At 42.3% G+C, this 19,023-nt stretch overlaps 1 protein-coding gene across 4 annotated transcripts in view; it reads left to right on the forward strand.

The window, feature by feature from the left end:
* The window catches only part of LOC106561104 (contactin-associated protein-like 4), a 206,707-nt gene that overhangs the window by 70,127 nt on the left and 117,557 nt on the right, over positions 1 to 19,023 (forward strand). For all 4 annotated transcript variants that reach the window (XM_045688516.1, XM_045688526.1, XM_045688535.1 and 1 more), the window contains one exon: positions 12,835 to 13,044. In XM_045688516.1, the coding sequence (XP_045544472.1) occupies positions 12,835 to 13,044 (210 nt within the window). The remainder of the gene's footprint in view (positions 1 to 12,834; positions 13,045 to 19,023) is intronic.

Here is a 19,023-nt window from a genome sequence, read left to right on the forward strand (position 1 = left end):
CAACTTATCATGAGATACTCTACCTCAGGCGAACAAAACCTCGAGACTTCCTTAGATATCGTGCACCAGCTGTTGTTTACATAAATGCATAGGCCCCTGCCCCGTGTCTTACCAGAGGCTGCTGTTCTGTCCTGCCGATAGAGTGTATAACCCGCCAGCTGTATGTTCTTAATGTCGTCGATCAGCCACAACACGGTGAAACATAAGATATTACAGTTTTTTATGTCCCATTGGTAGGATAAACGTGCTTTCAGTTCGTCCCATTTATTTCCAGCGATTGAATGTTAGCTAGCAGGACGGAAGGCAAGGGCAGATTAGCCACTCGTCGCCTGATCCTCACAAGGCACACCGATCTCTTTCAGTGAAATCTAGGTTTCCTTCTCCAGCGAATAACGGGGATCTGGGCCTGGTCGGGTGTCTGTATTAGATCCCTCCTGTCCGACTCATTGAAGAACTCTTCGTCCAGTTTGAGGTGAGCAATCGCAGTTCTAATGTCCAGAAGCTCTTTTCAGGTCAAACAAACAAAATAGCATGGTTGGTTAAGAGCCGATAAGACGGCAGCCTTCCCCTCAGGAATGCTATCACCTACAGGCAGATGTTTGTCCCCCTGTGTTCTGAGGGTGTCAGTTCTTGTCCAGTTATATTGCTGATCCTCAACACTGGGAACCCATAAGGGTGTGTGCTCAGCCCCCTCCTGTACTCCCAGTTCACTCACGACTGCGTAGCCATGCACGCCTCCAACTCAATCATCAAGTTTGCAGACAACACAACAGTAGTAGGCTTGATTACCAATAACAATGAGACAGCCTACAGGGAGGAGGTGAGGGCTCTCAGAGTGTGGTGTCAGGAAAATAACCTCTCACTCAACATCAATAAAACAAAGGAGATGATTGTGGACTTCAGGAAACAGCAGAGGGAGCACCCCCCTATCCACATCGACGGGACAGCAGTGGAGAAGGTTGGAAGTTTTAAGTTCCTCAGCGGACATATCACTGACGAACTTAAATGGTCCACCCACACAGACAGTGTGGTGAATAAGGCGCAACAGCGTCTCTTCAACCTCAGGAGGCTGAAGAAATTTGGCGTGTATTATCAAGGACAAAAACCACCCGAGCCACTGCCTGTTCAGCTCGCAATCATCCAGAAGGCGTGGTCAGTACAGGTGCATCAAAGCTGGGACCAAGAGACTGAAAAACAGCTTCAATCTCAAGGCCATCAGACTGTTAAACAGCCATCACTAGCACAGAGAGGCTGCTGCCTATATACAGACTTGAAATCATTGGCCACTTTAATAAATTGAACACTAGTCACTTTATTAACGACACTTTAACAATGTTTACATATCTTGCATTACTCATCTCATATGTACAGTGGGGGAAAAAATTATTTGATCCCCTGCTGATTTTGTACGTTTGCCCACTGACAAAGAAAGGATCAGTCTATAATTTTAATGGTAGGTTTATTTGAACAGTGAGAGACAGAATAACAACAACAAAAATCCAGAAAAACGCATGTCAAAAATGTTATAAATTGATTTGCATTTTAATGAGGGAAATAAGTATTTGACCCCTCTGCAACACATGACTTAGTACTTGGTGGCAAAACCCTTGTTGGCAATCACTGAGGTCAGATGTTTCTTGTAGTTGGCCACCAGGTTTGCACACATGTCAGGAGGGATTTTGTCCCACTCCTCTTTGCAGATCTTCTGAACCACTGAGAATATGATGAAAGAAATACAAGCTGGCATATATCATTCTCTGTACTATTATTCTGACATTTCACATTCTTAAAATAAAGTGGTGATCCTAACTGACCTAAGACAGGGAATTGTTACTCGGATTAAATGTCAGGAATTGTGAAACTGAGTTGAAATGTATTTGGCAAAAGTGTACAGTATAAAAGACACCTGGGAGCCAGAAATCTTTCTGATTGAGAGGAGGTCAAATACTTATTTCCCTCATTAAAATGCAAATCTTTTTATAACATTTTCGACATGCATTTTTCTGGATTTTTTTGTTGTTATTCTGTCTCTCACTGTTCAAATAAACCTACTATTAAAATTATAGACTGATCATTTCTTTGTAAGTGGGCAAACGTACAAAATCAGCAGGGGATCGAATACTTTTTCCCCCCACTGTATATACTGTATTCTATACTATCTATTGTATCTTAGCCTATGCCACTCTGACATTGCTCATCTATATATTTATACATTCTTTTTCCATTCCTTTACTTAGATGTGTGTGTATTAGGTTTTTGTTGTGGAATTGTTAAATATGACTTGTTAGATATTGCTGCACTGTCAGAACTAGAAGCACAAACATTTTGCTACACTCGCAATAACATCTGCTAACCATCTGTATGTGACCAATAACATTTGATTTGATTTGATATAGGTAGCATACATGAGGGCATTTTTCTCTGTTGAGATCATTTTCTTATTAATTTCTAGCCTGATGTAAAATGTTCCTGTTATAATTAATTTAATTGAGTGGGTTATGTCTGCTCTGTACCAAATTAGCATACCCCCTGAGTCTCCCCTGTTTCACACCTGGTAGTTTGGTGGATGGGACTACCAGCTCTCTGTAACCTAGAGGGCAACCAGTGGGTCTGTCTCCTTTATACCATGTTTCTTGTAGTCTGGTACAGTAATGGTGCAATGTGCAATGTATTTCAATGTCTGTATTTCAAATTTCTTTGATGAAGTCTGGGTTCCTGCTCTTTAGGCCAAAGGCAGATGACCTCAGACCTTGTATATTCCAGGACGAGATTGAAACACAAAGCTTTTACTTAGTGTCTGGTATTGTTTTTGTGTGGTTTAGGCCTGGACCATCACAGTAGGTGTGAGCAGATTGTGTTGAGCATCTTAGGTCACCGGATGGGGCTTGGGCGGGAGTAATAGTATGGGTTGGGCCTGTTGCTCTGCTTACGGCCTGGGCATGAGTTCTGCTGTCATATTGAGGTCCTTGCCGCAGGGTCATGGGGTGGGCAGAAGGGGCATTGGTCTGATATGGGGGACTTATATAGGGTGTTGCTAGGGTTTGCTTGGGGTGGTCGTAGCTGGTTTTGGATGTGGCTGGTGATGCTGTGGTCTGGGTGTAGGTCCTCTTGGCGTGGGTTCTCTCGGTGCAGGTCCTTCAAGAGGGGGTCTTGCAGGTCTGGGAGGGTGTCTCGCTGGTCTGGGCGGGGTGTCCGTTGCTCTGTTGCTCCTGTGTGACGTGCTGGGGCTAGGGTTGAGGGTGTCTTCCTTCAGGGTCCTGGCAAAAGTTGGGATTGCTGCTTTGTAGAGGTGGACTTGGTCCTAAAGGCTGTTCAAGTCAAGGGTGGAGTGTTGGGCCAGGTAACATTAGGTTTTGAGGCAGTCTTGCAAAATGCTTGCGTTCACTCGCTGTATGGTGGCAGGGTGAAAGTCTTTTCGTGGTAGCAGGGTGGAGATAACCACTTGTGCATTGGGGAAAGTGGAAGAAACTTTTTCAATCACTCCCTTGAGTGCTTTTGCCTCAATTTCCTGCTGGTCCCTCAAGTCATTTTTGCCCGTGTGAAGTATGATGTGGCTGGGGGACCCTATTCTGTCCTCTGACAACAGCTCCAAGCCATGTCTAGTGTTTGGGCACCAGAGTTTAGCCACTTTGTGTTTGGGAAAAAGTGTATCCTCTTGAATGTATTTGCCTTTTGAATCAATGAAGAGCACAATCTCTGGCTTTTGTGTGTCCTCAGTGGATTTATTTTTGTTCATATATTTTTTTTATTGAACCTTTATTTAGCTAGACAAGTCAGTTACGAACAAACTCTAACCCAGATGACGCTGTGCCAATTGTGCGCCGCCCTATGGGACTCCCAATCCGCACATCACATCCGGTTGTGATACAGCCTGGAATCGATCCAGGGTCTGTAGTGACATCTCTAGCACTGAGAGGCAGTGCCTTAGACTGCTGCACCATTCGGGAGCCCAATCAGGATGTGGGGGCGTTGTCAGGTGGGCTATCGGGGGAGCTGACAGGAGGGCTGTTAGGAGGGGGTTGGGTCTGTTGGGTTGGTGGGCCCTGTGTTGTCTGTCCCATTGTGGTGTTGAGGTTATGGTCCAGGTCTGAGGTGGGCTGTTCTGCTGGCTTGTCTGGGGTAGTGTCCTGCTCTCTGTCACACCTCAGCTTTCTGACCTCGTCCTTCAGTGCCATGGGTGCCTCTTCAAGTTCTCTCACCTCAGTCCGTAGAGCAGGCATCTCTCTCAGACAGCCGTCCATCTCCACCTTCTGCCCTCCGGGTCTTGTTGGGGGGTGTTGTTGTGCTGGTCTGTTTTGTGGGCTTGTTCTGTTTTGGATTGTGTGGACTAGCTCTCTACAGCTCTGTGAATGTATCCCTCTCAATGATGGAGGAGCAGTGCAGTTGCGGGACCTGGGTGTGTTCAGTGCTGGGGGGATGACTATCCTCGTCTGCAAGACAGTTTTAAGAGGTGTGATCAGACTCACTCAGGATGGGGGAGTCGTCACAGAGAGAGAGCTTTTCCTGCTGTGCTCTCTCTTTGATCCCATACAAGTTCTGCTGGAACTGCATGAGGATGCCCTGCACCATTACTGTACCAGACTTGTACACATTGACAGAGATTGTTTCAATTTCCTCAATACCCTCTTTCTTGACATATGGGTAGTGTGCTCTTATAGCACTGTGCAATGCAAGGGGATGGTCTGTGTGGAAAATTAAGTTGCTTACGTTCCCTTCTTTGTAGCAGTCAGCAAATAGTGTCTGGATTGTCCTTGAGGAGCTTTTTTTGCAGGGATATTTTTAATTTCCATGGGGTACTGTATTGTAATGACCTCTGGACAAGGATAAGCCATTGGCGTTTCAAATGCCTCTACATTTGGGCAGGGGAGGGGCTAAGAAACTTTCCTGCCATTGTGGGGCTCAAGAGCTTACACAACGGACTTCACACTTCAGTGCTAATTGAAGGTGCCGCTAGGTCTGTTCTGTTCTAGCAGCTTGGTAGCTTAGTATACTTATTTACTTAGCTTTATATAACAACATTACCTACAGACTATTGTCTTTTACTTTTTGGCTTCAGAAGTAGCTTCAGACTGAATATTACTCACTCAGTTTTGTGTTGGATGGTATTTCCAGGTACCACTGTGTTTCTTCTGCAGGTTTGGTTTGTTAGAAGTTTTTTCTTGATAGTCCTTGGTAGTAATAGTCCATTTAGCACATTTGAAAAAAATCAAGGTTTTACTAATGGAATTTTAATATAAAGGTTTTAATGTTGAGGTTGTATCCTGTATAAGTCCTTCTAAAAAATGCAAGTTTATCTATATTTATCCAACTCTAATTCTATCTTCTTTGCAGAAGAACTCAGGAGCTCTCTCTCTCCCTCAATGCAATTTGCTTTATTAGCATGATGTAACAATGTACATTTTGCCAAATCTTACATAGGATATTTACAATATTAAATAACAATAATCAATATTGTCAACGGGACAACAGTAACAACAAATACCAAAGTTCAAAATAACCATTGAACAATAACAATATGTGCAGGTTGGGTGGTCTGTCAGACACTGTCCCTCATCTTATGGCGGGCAGCAATGTAGTGCGCTGCCAACCCACAGCTCTCTGCGTCCTCCCCCAACAGGACGGGTAGCCTATCCTCATCAGAGAGGTCTTTGAAACCTTGAATAAGGGTTTCACATTTGGGGAAATGACACATTCTAATTGTTTTATATTTCTGACATTTTGTCAGGAACTGCAGCTCCGTCTCAGGTTCTACTGTGGTGCAGTGGTTACACAGCCTTTCCTCTACAGGGAGCCAGGTTTTCCTGTGTCTACCCTTCTCAATGGCAAGGCTGTGCTCACTGAGCCTGTACTTTGTCAAGGTTTTTCTAAGGTTTTGATCAGTAACCATGGTCAAATATTTAGCCACGGTGTACTGTCGATTTAGGGCCAGATAGCACTGCATTTAGCTTTGTGCTTGTGTTTCCCAAAAGCAATGTAGTTTTGTTTTGACTATGTTGTAATTTGGTGTATTCTGATTTATTGGATGTTTTGGTCCTGAGGCTTCAGTGTGTTAGTTGAACAGGTTTGTGAACTCAGCCCCAGGACCAGCTGGAAGAGGGGACTCTTTTCTTTGCTCAGCTCTTGGCATTGCTAATGATATGAGATGGGGTCACTGTATTTTAGATGTTTCCAAAACTTAATTGCTCTTTTATGAGTTTTTATTATTAGTGGATATTGGCCTATTTCTGCCCTGCATGCATTGTTTGTAGTTTTCCTCTGGACATGTAGGACCATCTTACTGAACTCTACATGCAGGGTTTCAATGGTGTGTTTGTCCCATTTGGTGAAATATTGTTTTGCAAGTGGACCCTATGCCTCTCTGCCATGAAATCCAATTGGTTCAATGACACATTCAGTTCATTTTAGCCAAATTTGAATAGGCATTTCAATTTTAATGTGTTTTTTTAAATGGCGTAGAATGCCCTGCGTGCTTTCTCTCTCAGTTCATTTATTGCATCATTAAGGTGTCCAGTTGAGCTTATTTTTAAACCTACAGTAAATAATTGTAGTGTGTGCAGTACTCTATATGCTTTGTACCAATTGAGAACTTTGGTCTAATTGCCTTAGATCTGGATCTTCTCTAGAAAATAATTATTTGAGCCGTTTTGGGATTTACTGCCAGGCTCTGCTGTCGGCCATGTGCTGTGAGTGACAACAGTCATAGGTCATCTGCAAAGAGTACGCATTTAACCTCTGAATTGTGGAGACTAACACAAGGGGCTGAGGATTTTTCTAGAATAGTGGCCAATTCGTTTATGTACATTTTTAAGAGTGTAGGGCTCAGATTGCAACCCTGGTGAAGGCCCCGCCTCTGGTTAAAGAAGAATTCTGTTCTTTCTTGCCAATTTTGATGCTGCGCGTATTGCCAGTATACATTGATATAATTATGTTATATGTTTTACCCCCTACATCACTTTCAATAACTTTGTAGAACAGTTTGTATGCCAAATAGAATCAAATGCTTTTTGGAAGTCGATAAAGAAAGCGTGTGACATTATATGCTAGCTTGAAAAATGGGTGTCTGATTATTTCTGGCTGGGTACTCTGCTGACATAATCTAATGTTTTGCTTTCGTTGTAAAGCCTTTTTGAAATCGGACAGTGTGGTTAGATTAACGAGAGTCTTGTCTTTAAAATGGTGTAAAATAGTCATATGTTTGAGAAATTGAAGTAATAGCATTTCTAAGGTATTTCAATAACGCGCGACAGGATTCCACTGGCTGTTACGTAGGTGGGACGATTTCGTCCCACCGACCCTAGAGAGTTTAAAAAGGGACGTTTCTTTTATTGCTGAGTTTATGATCGGTCATGCGATGTTTTAGTATAAATCCAATTTGGCTTTTACTCAAGAAATTGTGCCTATTAAGAAAGTTTAGAACTCTTACATTTATAATACTACAGAAAACCTTGCCCAGGTTACTGTTCACACAGTGGCTCTGTATTTGTTAGGGTCAAATTTGTCTCCATTCTTAAAGATTGGGTTTATGAGTCCTTGATTCCAGATGTCAGGGAAATAACCACACTCAGGATCAAATTAAACAGTTTTAATATAGCCAATTGACATTGTGCGCTAGTGAATTTGAGCATCTCATGTAGGATGCCATCAGGTCCGCATGCTTTTTTAAATTTGAGGGCCTGAAGTTTCTTATAGAGCTCCTGGTCAGTAATTGGGGAGTCCAACGGATTTTGATTGCCCTTTATAGCTTTTTCTAATCCATTCAATTTCTCATGAATTTAGCATTTTTCTGCTTTTGTGTCACTTTGAACTGTGTTGTAGAGTGTTTTAAATGGGTTGTCCATATGTCACCATTTTGTATCGCTAATTCCTCTTGTTTAGATTTTTTGATTTTTTTCTAGTTTTGCCAGACGTTGTTTGTTTATGGACTCCTCAGTTGTTTGTTGTTGTACTGTGCTTTTTTGGTTCTGAGTGTACATTTCTAGAGTTTTAATGTCTCACAGTAATGAAGGCGTACTTCACCATTATTTGGGTCTCTGTGCTGTTGGTTTGATAGTGTGCTAAATTCTTTCCTTATAATTTTACAATCTGCTTCAAACCAGTTGTAATCTGTGGTCTTTTTTGTTATCAATATCAGTTGTGCTTCTTTTGCCGTTTGCCTGAATATATAGTTGATGTTTTTTACTACTAGATTGATGCCTTCTTTACTGTGAGTGGATGTGGTATCCAGAAAGTTATCTAAGAGTGTTTGGATATTTTGGTTACTGGTTGCTTTCTGGTATTCTTCTGTGCTGGTTTGGGCCCATCTGTATGAATTTCTGATGTTCACAGCTTACTGGGCTGTGAATGTGTGGTTGTTTCCATGTCTGTTCTTTTGAGGAACAACATAATTTGGCTGTGATCAGACAGAGGTGTTAGTGGCTTGACGGTGAATTAGCTGAGAGAGAAAGGGTCAATGTCTGTAATCATATAGTCTACTGTGCTGTGGCCAAGAGGTGAGCAATAGGTGAATCTCCCCAAAAAGTCCCCCTGCAACCTACCATTGACAAAGTACAGACCCAGGCTTTGACAGAGCTGCAACAGATCCCTTCCGTTTTTGTTGATGGTGCTGTCACTGTTGTTTCTATCGGGGAGATTAAGACAGTTAGAAAGAGTATGGCCTGTAATAAAGCTGTCCTCTCGTGTGGTCGTTAGATCAAGTAGTGTTCCTGAGCGCGCATTTGTGTCCCTATAGATGAGCACATTTGTCTGGGCCTGGAAATAGCACTTCTCTTCCTCAAGGATGGGGAAGACCTCCTCTGAGTAATATGGGGATTCTGAGTGGGGATATATATTGTGCAAAGGAACACATTTTTTTCTGTCAGTACAAATTATTTTTTCAGTTTGAACCAAATGTGATATTTACCAATTTTGAGGGGATCAATTAGATTTTGTAGTTCGGATTTGTACCAAATGATCAATCCTCCAGAGTCTCTGCCTCTATTGACAGAGCTGTGTTTCTGTGACGGCTCAATTACCTCTCTGTATCCTGTGGGACAGTGAGTGACAATGTCTGCTTTACACCATGACTCCTGCAGAACGATGACGTCAACATCTTGAAGAATTTTCTGGAACTCCAATGCTAAACTCTTCAGTCCAAAGGTTGATGAGTTTAGGCCCTGAATGTTCCACATGCTAACTGATAGCGATTTCATGTTGCAAAAAGAAAGAATAGCACAGTCAGAAATACTGTTGATAGAGCATGGTGTTTGAGCATGGTGTTTGCAACGCCAGGGTTGTGGGTTCGATTCCCACGGGGGACCAGTACGGAGCAAAAATTTATGAAATGTATGCATTCACTACTGTAAGTCGCTCTGGATAAGTGTCTGCTAAATGACAAAAATTTAAAATGTAAATGTAAGTTGTTAAGAGTGTGATCAACAGGATAACAGCAAACAGTTGTTCTGTTATATATACATATATATTAATTGAACAAGTAAACTTTTAGTACAACAGGTGTATGTGTGTGTGTGTGTGTGTGTGTGTGTGTGTGTGTGTGTGTGTGTGTGTGTGTGTGTGTACGTTTAGTGCAGATGTACTGTTTAATCTCACTCAATCCTACAGGGTTCTCTTGTCCTCTGAGGACCTCCGCATAGCTGCATCAAAACTATGACATATTTGAGATTCTTCAAAGTAGCCACCTTTTGCCTTGATGATAGCTTTGCACACTCTTGGCATTCTCTCAACCAGCTTCATGCGGTAATGACCTGGAATGCATTGTTAAAAGTTAATTTCTTCTTAATGCGTTTGAGCCAATCAATTGTGTTTTGACATGGTAGAAGTGGTTACAGAAGAAAGCCCTATCTGGTAAAAGACAAAGTCCATGTTATGACAAGAACAGCTCAAATAAGCAAAGAGAAACGACAGTCCATCATTACTTTAAGACATGAAGGTCAGTCAATCCAGAACATTTTAAGAACTTTGAAAGTTTCTTCAAGTGCAGTTGCGCTATGATGAAACTTGCTCTCATGAGGAAAGCCACAAGAAAGGCAGACCCAGAGTTACCTCTGCTACAGAGGATAAGATCCTTAGAGTTACCAGCCTCAGAAATTGCAGCCCAAATCAATGCTTCACAGAGTTCAAGTAGCAGACACATCTCAACATCAACTGTTCAGAGGAGACTGCATGAATCAGGCCTTCGTGGCTGAATTGCTGCAAAGGAACCACAACTAAAGGACACCAATAATAAGAAGAGCCTTGCATGGACCAAGAAACACAACCAATGGACATTAGACTGGTGAAAATCTGTCCTTCGTCTGATGAGTCCAAATTTGAGATTTTTGGTTCCAACCGCTGTGTCTTTGTGAGACACAGAGTAGGTGAACGGATGATCTCCACATGTGTGGTTCCCACCATGAAGCATGGAGGAGGAGGTGTGATGGTGTGGGGGTGCTTTGCTGTGTAAGAGCTATTTGACCAAGGAGAGTGATGGATGCTGTATCAGTTGACCTGGCCTCCACAATCACCCGATCTCAACCCAATTTAGATGGTTTGGAATGAGTTGGACCGCGGAGTGAAGGAAATGTAGCCAACAAGTGCTCAGCAAGACTTAAAGACTGTTGAAAGAGTATTCCTCATGAAGCTGGTTGAGAGAATGCCATATATATATATATATATATATATATATATATATATATATATATATATATATATATACACTACCATTCAAAAGTTTGGGGTCACTAGGAAATGTCCTTGTTTTTGAAAGAAAAGCACAGTGAAGAGGCGACTCTGGGATGCTAGCCTTCTAGGCAGAGTTGCAAAGAAAAAGCAATATCTCAGACTGGCCAATAAAAATAAAAGATTAAGATGGGCAAAATAACACGACACTGGACAGAGGAACTCTGCCTAGAAGGCCAGCATCCCGGAGTCGCCTCTTCACTGCTGACATTGAGACTGGTGTTTTGCGGGTACTATTTAATGAAGCTGCCAGTTGAGGACTTGTGAGGCATCTGTTTCTCAAACTAGACACTCTAATGTACTTGTCCTCTTGCTCAGATGTTGACCGAGGCATTCCACTCCTCTTTCTATTCTGGTTAGAGCCAGTTTGCAGAGTTCTGTGAAGGGAGTAGTACACAGCTTTGTATGAGATCTTCAGTTTCTTGGAAATTTCTCACATGGAATAGCCTTCATTTCTCAGAACAAGAATAGACTGACGGGTTTCAGGCGAAAGTTATTTGTTTCTGGCCATTTTGAGCCTGTAATCGAACCCACAAATGCTGATGCTCCAGATACTCAACTAGTCTAAAGAAAGCAATTTTATTGCTTCTTTAATCAGGACACAGTTTTCAGCTGTGCTAACATAATTGCAAAAGGGTTTTCTAATGATCAATTAGCCTTTTAAAATGATACACTTGGATTAGCTAACACAACGTGCCATTGGAACACAGGAGTGATGGTTGCTGATAATGGGCCTCTGTACGCCTATGTAAATATTCCATAGGAAATCTGCCGTTTCTAGCTACAATTGGCATTTACAACATTCACAATGTATACACTGTATTTCTGATCAATTTGATTCTATTTGAATGGACAAAAAAATGTGCTTTTCTTTAAAAAACAAGGACATTTCTTAGTGATCTCAAACTTTTGAACGGTAGTGTACATTTGATTAAACATTGAATTTGTCCTTAATCGTATTAGCCCATAGAAACACACTGAATAACAGATTCAAACATGAAAAAAATTGTTAAAGATGAAATCGAAAGGAAGTATGTTTTGATAATACAACATGTGAAAAGTAATTTATCGAGGAGTTACCCGTATACCTCTTGACGTGGAAATGCCCTACTCATCATACATTCGGTACCGAGTTACCTTCCGCTGAGTCCCGTGACACTTATGGGGGTTGTAGATCAAAATAGAGAACACCGTTGTGTTCACAAAAGCCTCGCCTTTCCACGGAGGGTCATATTAGTGTGTAGCCCAAACCGCTCTTATGCTACAGATGTTTTTGTGAGAAGACCAATTTTCTGTATGTGTTCTTTGCTGACAAACACCACTGTAGCTCAGCCATCTTCTGTCGCAGATATGGAAGACCCACATTGGCGTATGCGTTGGATTTAGACGCAGCCTATACAAAAACAGATATCTCTAGCTTAAACAGACGGATTTCGATTGAGATTTTATTTTATGTTATTATGCCTCGAGCGAAGCATGGGGGGCCTCAAGCGGATAAATAATTTTTATACAACAATATGTATAATAATAAATATGCCCAGTTCATGAGGCCCATTGATGATGTGAGGCCTCTTTTGCCTAATGGTATATCCGTCACTGTACATTCCAACAATATAAATAAGATCAAATATAAGATAAATGATCAAATGTGTCAGTACCCTCATATTAAAGTGTTCTTAATCACAGGTCTTCAATCATTGAAGTGGTTTGATGTGTGAGGGACAAAGGCTACCCCGCTTCATTAGAAGCAGTTAAGTATGGAGAAATTAGCTTCTTATCTGAATCTCACTCAACCAGCACACGCTGGAGTCTATAATGTATAGCTAATAGCTAATGAAAATACTGAACACTCTGAATGACCACCACTTTGAGACTGAATCACCTCCTCATGCCTCTACTATTCTCTTAAGTGGTTTAAATTCTGTTATTCCAGCTGGTTTACAACTAGAACTGAAAAGAATGTATGCATTTGTCTTTGTCTGCTGAATATGAGGGTTGTGACATGCATTTCTACTCTCCTAGTGCAGAATCTTACTGTAATGTAATCTCTTGTTTGCAGAGTCTGATTGTTCTACTACATCCTACTGTAGAATCTTTACTTATGAATATGTTTTTTTGCAGAGTCTGATGTGGCAAGTTTTGACGGCAGCGGCTGCTTGCTCTACAGGTTCAGCCCCAACACAACACCAATTCTAACAGCCAAAGACAGTATCTCTCTGAAGTTCAAAACCCTGCAGAACTCTGGGACACTGATACACACAGAGGGACAACACGATCGCAGCCTCACGCTGGAGTTACACAAAGGAAAACTTTTACTCCACCTCAGAAAAGGTACAGTACTAATTACAGTAACATCCCATAATATCCTACAGCGTTTACTCTACTTTTCTGTGATGTATGGTTTTCACAGTTAGGCATGTGTTTAGTGCCGACTCAGCGATTCAGGAGATTAGCGTACTGTAGTAAAAATGATACATTGACTACTTACTACGTACAGCACAGCAGAGCCGGAAAGAAAGTTTGAATTGAGGCTGAACTTCAAGTGGGTACTGTGTTGTCTGGGAGCCAGCTTGTTGAAAGCATCGACATATGCTACACCTCTTAGCAGGACCATCTGTCTATTACGTACTACACCTCCCAGCTAGCCCTCCTCCTGGCCCTCCTCCCAGCCTTGCTCAGCTTAGCGCTCCACTAGGATAGAAGGAGGGCAGGAGAGACACCTCTCTCTCTGTCTCCACAGGGAGGTTAGTGCTTAGTGCAGATCTACTTTACTATAATTTTACGGAGCATACAAGACACACACACACACACATGCACACGTAGAGCACATGGAGCACACAGAGCACACGCATGCAAGCACGCACACTCTAGTGCAGATGTACTGTCAGCACACTAAGCATGTCTTATACTCTGTTGGCCTACACAGGATTATTGAGACAGTTAAGATAATTTAGGGGCATAACAATATACCTACTGAACTATTTAGGTCAGGATACCTTGTTGCTGGATATTGTAGTTTGCTGTATACTGTAGTTGGTTAGGATATCTAATCCCAAAACCCAATAAAGGGTCTTTACAATGATGCTCTGTTATTCATTAGTAGTGGTAGACCTAAAATTAAACTGGACAATCTGTTTCTGGAATAACATGATTTTCAAAATAGAAGGATGGGGAAAAGAGAAAGCAAGTGACAGTGGATCTGTGCCAAAAACAGAATAAAAGGTAAAAACCAATCATCGTATATCAAACTAGTTGAGAGGATCAAATTGTCTGCTGGACTAAATCAATCAAAATGGCCATAGGCTACAGTACCTATCATCGTGATATATTTTTTTCAAATTCCATTTTACAGTGCATGATGACTGAGGCCTTACTGAGGACGGTTGTGAGACCAAAATCTATTTGAGTGACAAAGATGTTTGAGCATTTCATTTTTGGTGGAAGTAGATACTTATACACTTGGATAGGCAGGCACCCTTGTCTGAGCATAGTGTGTACATTTCAAAAGTCTTTTTGTAGGAGTTTATACCAATTTGTGATTTAACATTTATTTGACCAGGTTTTCCCATTGAGGACAAAATATCTCCTCCATATATCTCTTCCAACAATAGCTTATAGGCACTCCCTCTAGGCAGTTCTAGGTTAGGTTCACTCTCTAGAGCAGGCCTGGGCAAAGGCCGGCCCAGGGGCCGTATGCGGCGACCTGATTCAATATGGCCCGCGGAATCATGCTCAGATTACAAAAAGAATTTGCGATAGTAAAGTTTGGAAAAATGTATTTGTTATTCAAATTAAAAGCTCAATGAATACTCGCCTTTGTGTAATGTTTTAACTCCCATCGCTTGTGGGACATTTATTTTGAAGGCCCAAATAAATTACAACTGCACGAGGACAGACAGTGACTGACAGGCTGACGCACGCGTCAAAGTTACAAATAGTAGCTAGCTAGAATTTGTGCAAAAGTTTCAAAGAAAAGGAAAGTAGACAATGAATGTAGGGTGTTCCAGAAAGAGTGGACATCGAAATATTTATTTTTTGAGGTGTCAGGGAAAGCTGTGTGCTTAGTGTGCAAAGAGAGTATCGCTGTCTTGAAAGACTACAACTTGTCAAGACACTTCCAGACGAAGCATGCAGAGAAATATAGGAATATGTCTTCTGAGCAGAGGGCAAGTGCATCGAAAGAGTTGCTTTCTCAGTTGCAAAAGCAGCAAGGACTTTTCACAAAACTGCATTCAGCAAACAACGGAATTGCGAGAGCTAGCTATGTACCACAAAATTGCTAAACATAGCAAGCCATTCGCTGAGGGCGGATTTATTAAAGAATGTTTAATTGACTCTGGAGCAATACTTTGCCCTGACAAGAAAGAGCTGTTTGAAAATGTTCCCCTGTCAAGACTAACATTGACACGGCGTGTTGAGGACGTCGCAGAGAACATGGAACAACAGTTGAAAGACAAGATAATGGATTTCACCTATTTCTCCTGGGCCCTGGATGAGAGCAGTGATGCACGTGACACGGCGCAGTTGTTGATATTATTACGAGGCATAACCCCAGACTTTGAAATTACAGATGAGCTTGCTTCAGTGCAGTCAATGAAGAGCACAACCACAGGGAAAGATTTGTTGGAGGAGGTTAATAAGTGTATGGCAAAGCTGGAACCGAGTTTTGAAAAGTTATCCAGTGTGACCACTGATAGGTGCCTAACCTTGACAGGAAATAACATTGGCTTTTTGAAAAGGATACAAGATCAAGTAGCTGAGCTGAACCCAGATCAGGAAATAATTTTCCTGCAATGCATTATTCATCAGAAGGTGCTCTGTAAATGTGTTCTGAAAATAAGCCATGTCGTGGATACAGTCACTAAAGTGATACGCTTCATAAGAGCAAAATCTTTAAACCACAGGCAGTTTGTCTCACTGTTTGAAGAGACAGAGTCGGGTGATGCAGATCTCCCCTACCACACAAACATGAGATGGCTGAGTTTGAGGAAGGTGCTTAAAAAGGGTGTGGGACCTGAAGTCGGAAATTGCTGAGTTTTTGCAAATGAAAGGAAAATATGTGGATTTCCCTCAACTGCAAGATAAAGAATGGTTGGCTGATTTAGCATTCTCCGTGGACATCATGGCCCTCATGAATGAACAGAATTCCAAACTACAAGTGAAGGGCCTTTTTGCACATCAGATGTACAGCCTTGTCAAAGCCTTCGAGGGAAAATGACCTGCAACTTGAGCGTATCGATCTTCAGTCTCATACAGTGATTGGAGAACTATTCAAAACAATGTCACTGACGAGGTTCTATGCATCTCTCGATGAACAAAACTTTCCAAAGATTAGGAGTCATGCTCAGAAGATGTTTGTACTACGTATGTGAACAGACATGTTGAGTGATGAAATATAAGAAGTCAAGGCACAGATCATCTCTTACTGACTCTCACCTCTCAGCAATCCTGCGCATAGCGAAGTCAGAAACTATACCTGACTTCACTGCTCTAGTCAATGCCCATCAGAGACTTCACTCCTCACACTGATTGAGAAGTTTAAATGTAATATTGAGCTCTCTCTCTTGTGTTTTTGTGCATACCCGTTAACAAGAGTTCTGTCCCTGGTGCTGAATGCACAGTGTACTTTTCCCTCTGTGTAGTTCATTGCATGTTTAATAATGAAAATACCTACCAAAAGGAGAACACTGATGTGGTTTATTTCTGTGCTTGTTAAAATAGTAAAATAAGTAGCCTATCTGGACGTGATTTCCAGTAGATATATCTGTCAACACAGTCATACACATGATGTATAATCCTGTAATATGATTCTGGCCCGCGATGGCAAAAATATATTCTAATGTGGCCCTCCATGGAAAATAATTGCCCAGGCCTGCTCTAGAGCCTAGAGTCTACGTACTGCCTTTTTCTGTTCTATCTTAGAGCGCTGCCACCTGCTCACCCCCTACACCTCTCCAACAAACTGAATTCAAACTGAATTCCCTCAACAGCAGTTTCATTTCCCCTGCAATAGCTGTTTTCCGCTCCACAATGTGATTGAATCGAGCTGATTGTCAATGTGCTGACAGTAAACCGCAGTTCAGCTCTGTCATTTGAAAGGAAAGCTCAGAGGGAGAAAATTAAAACCATCCGTCGTTATGACGGACGAGAGATTACATGTTATTCTGCTTATCCTGATATGGACCGGCGCTGACAAAAGAAATGCGTCCCCAACTCAATCAAAGTGCTGTCTGAACGCTCTCCCTCTCCGTATTTGACATCACTTCACTGTTTTCCTCTTTCCCTCTTGTTATTTATCAGGTTTTTTTCACATTTCTATCCCAATCCTCACCCCTCTCTCCCTCCCCCTCTCTTTCCAATTTGCTTCTCATGCAGTAATTTGCAATTTGCAGTTGTATCCTCTCTGTCTGTCTCTTCCACTCTTTCTCTCCATGCCACCCCATCCCTGACATGAATGTAATGTTGTGTCTATTTCATCAGTGTGCTTCTTCAAATCAAATCAAATTTATTTTTATATAGCCCTTCGTACATCAGCTGATATTCTCAAAGTGCTGTACAGAAACCCAGCCTAAAACCCCAAACAGCAAGCAAAGCATGTGAAAGAAGCACGGTGGCTAGGAAAAACTCCCTAGGAAAAACTCCCTAGAAAGGCCAAAAACCTAGGAAGAAACCTAGAGAGGAACCAGGCTATGAGGGGTGGCCAGTCCTCTTCTGGCTGTGCAGGGTGGATATTATAACAGAACATGGTCAAGATGTTAAAATGTTAAAATGTTCATAAATGACCAGCATGGTCAAATAATAATAATCATAGTAGTTGTCGAGGGTGCAACAAGCACGTCCGGTGAACAGGTCAGGGTTCCATAGCCGCAGGCAGAACAGTTGAAACTGGAGCAGCAGCACGGCCAGGTGGACTGGGGACAGCAAGTAGTCATCATACCAGGTAGTCCTGAGGCATGGTCCTAGGGCTCAGGTCCTCCGAGAGAAAGACAGAAAGAGAGAAAGAGAGAATTAGAGAGAGCATATTTAAATACACACAGGACACCGGATAAGACAAGAGAAATACTCCAGATGTAACAGACTGACCCTAGCCCCCGACACATAAACTACTGCAGCATAAATACTGGAGGCTGAGACAGGAGGGATCAGAAGACACTGTGGCCCCATCCGATGATACCCCGGACAGGGCCAAACAGGCAGGATATAACCCCACCCACTTTGCCAAAGCACAGCCCCCACACCACTAGAGGGATGTCTCCAACCACCAACTTACCGTCCTAAGACAAGGCCGAGTATAGCCCACAACGATCTCCGCCATGGCACAACCCAAGGGGGGCGCCAACCCAGACAGGAAGACCACGTCAGTGACTCAACCCACTCAAGTGACGCACCCCTCCCATGGACGGCATGGAAGAACACCAGTAGGCCAGTGACTCAGCCCCTGTAAAAGGGTTAGAGGCAGAGAATCCCAGTGGAAAGAGGGGAACCAGCAAGGCAGAGACAGCAAGGGCGGTTCGTTGCTCCAGCCTTTCCGTTCACCTTCACACTCCTGGGCCAGACTATACTTAATCATAGGACCTACTGAAGAGATAAGTCTTCAGTAAAGACTTAAAGGTTGAGACTTAGTCTGCGTCTCTCACATTGGTAGGCAGACCATTCCATAAAAATGGAGCTCTATAGGAGAAAGCCCTACCTCCAGCCGTTTGCTTAGAAATTCTAGGGACAATTAGGAGGCCTGCGTCTTGTGACCGTAGCGTACGTGTAGGTATGTACGGCAGGACCAAATCGGAAAGATAGGTAGGAGCAAGCCCATGTAATGCTTTGTAGGTTAGCAGTAAAACCTTGAAATCAGCCCTTGCCCAGGAAGCCAGTGTAGGGAGGCTAGCACTGGAGTAATATGATCAAATTTTTTGGTTCTAGTCAGGATTCTAGCAGCCGTATTTAGCACTAACTGAAGTTTATTTAGTGCTTTATCCGGGTAGCCGGAAAGTAGAGCATTGCAGTAGTCCAGCCTAGAAGTAACAAAAGCATGGATTAATTTTTCTGCGTCATTTTTGGACAGAAAATTTCTGATTTTTGCAATGTTACGTAGATGGAAAAGAGCTGTCCTTGAAACAGTCTTGATATGTTCTTCAAAAGAGAGATCAGGGTCCAGAGTAACGCCAAGGTCCTTCACAGTTTTATTTGAGACGACTGTACAACCATCCAGATTAATTGTCAGATTCAACAGAAGATCTCTTTGTTTCTTGGGACCTAGAACAAGCATCTCTGTTTTGTCCGAGTTTAAAAGTAGAAAGTTTGCAGCCCTCCACT

Source organism: Salmo salar, chromosome ssa01 (assembly GCF_905237065.1).
Source record: "Salmo salar chromosome ssa01, Ssal_v3.1, whole genome shotgun sequence".
NCBI classification, from domain to species: domain Eukaryota; kingdom Metazoa; phylum Chordata; class Actinopteri; order Salmoniformes; family Salmonidae; genus Salmo; species Salmo salar.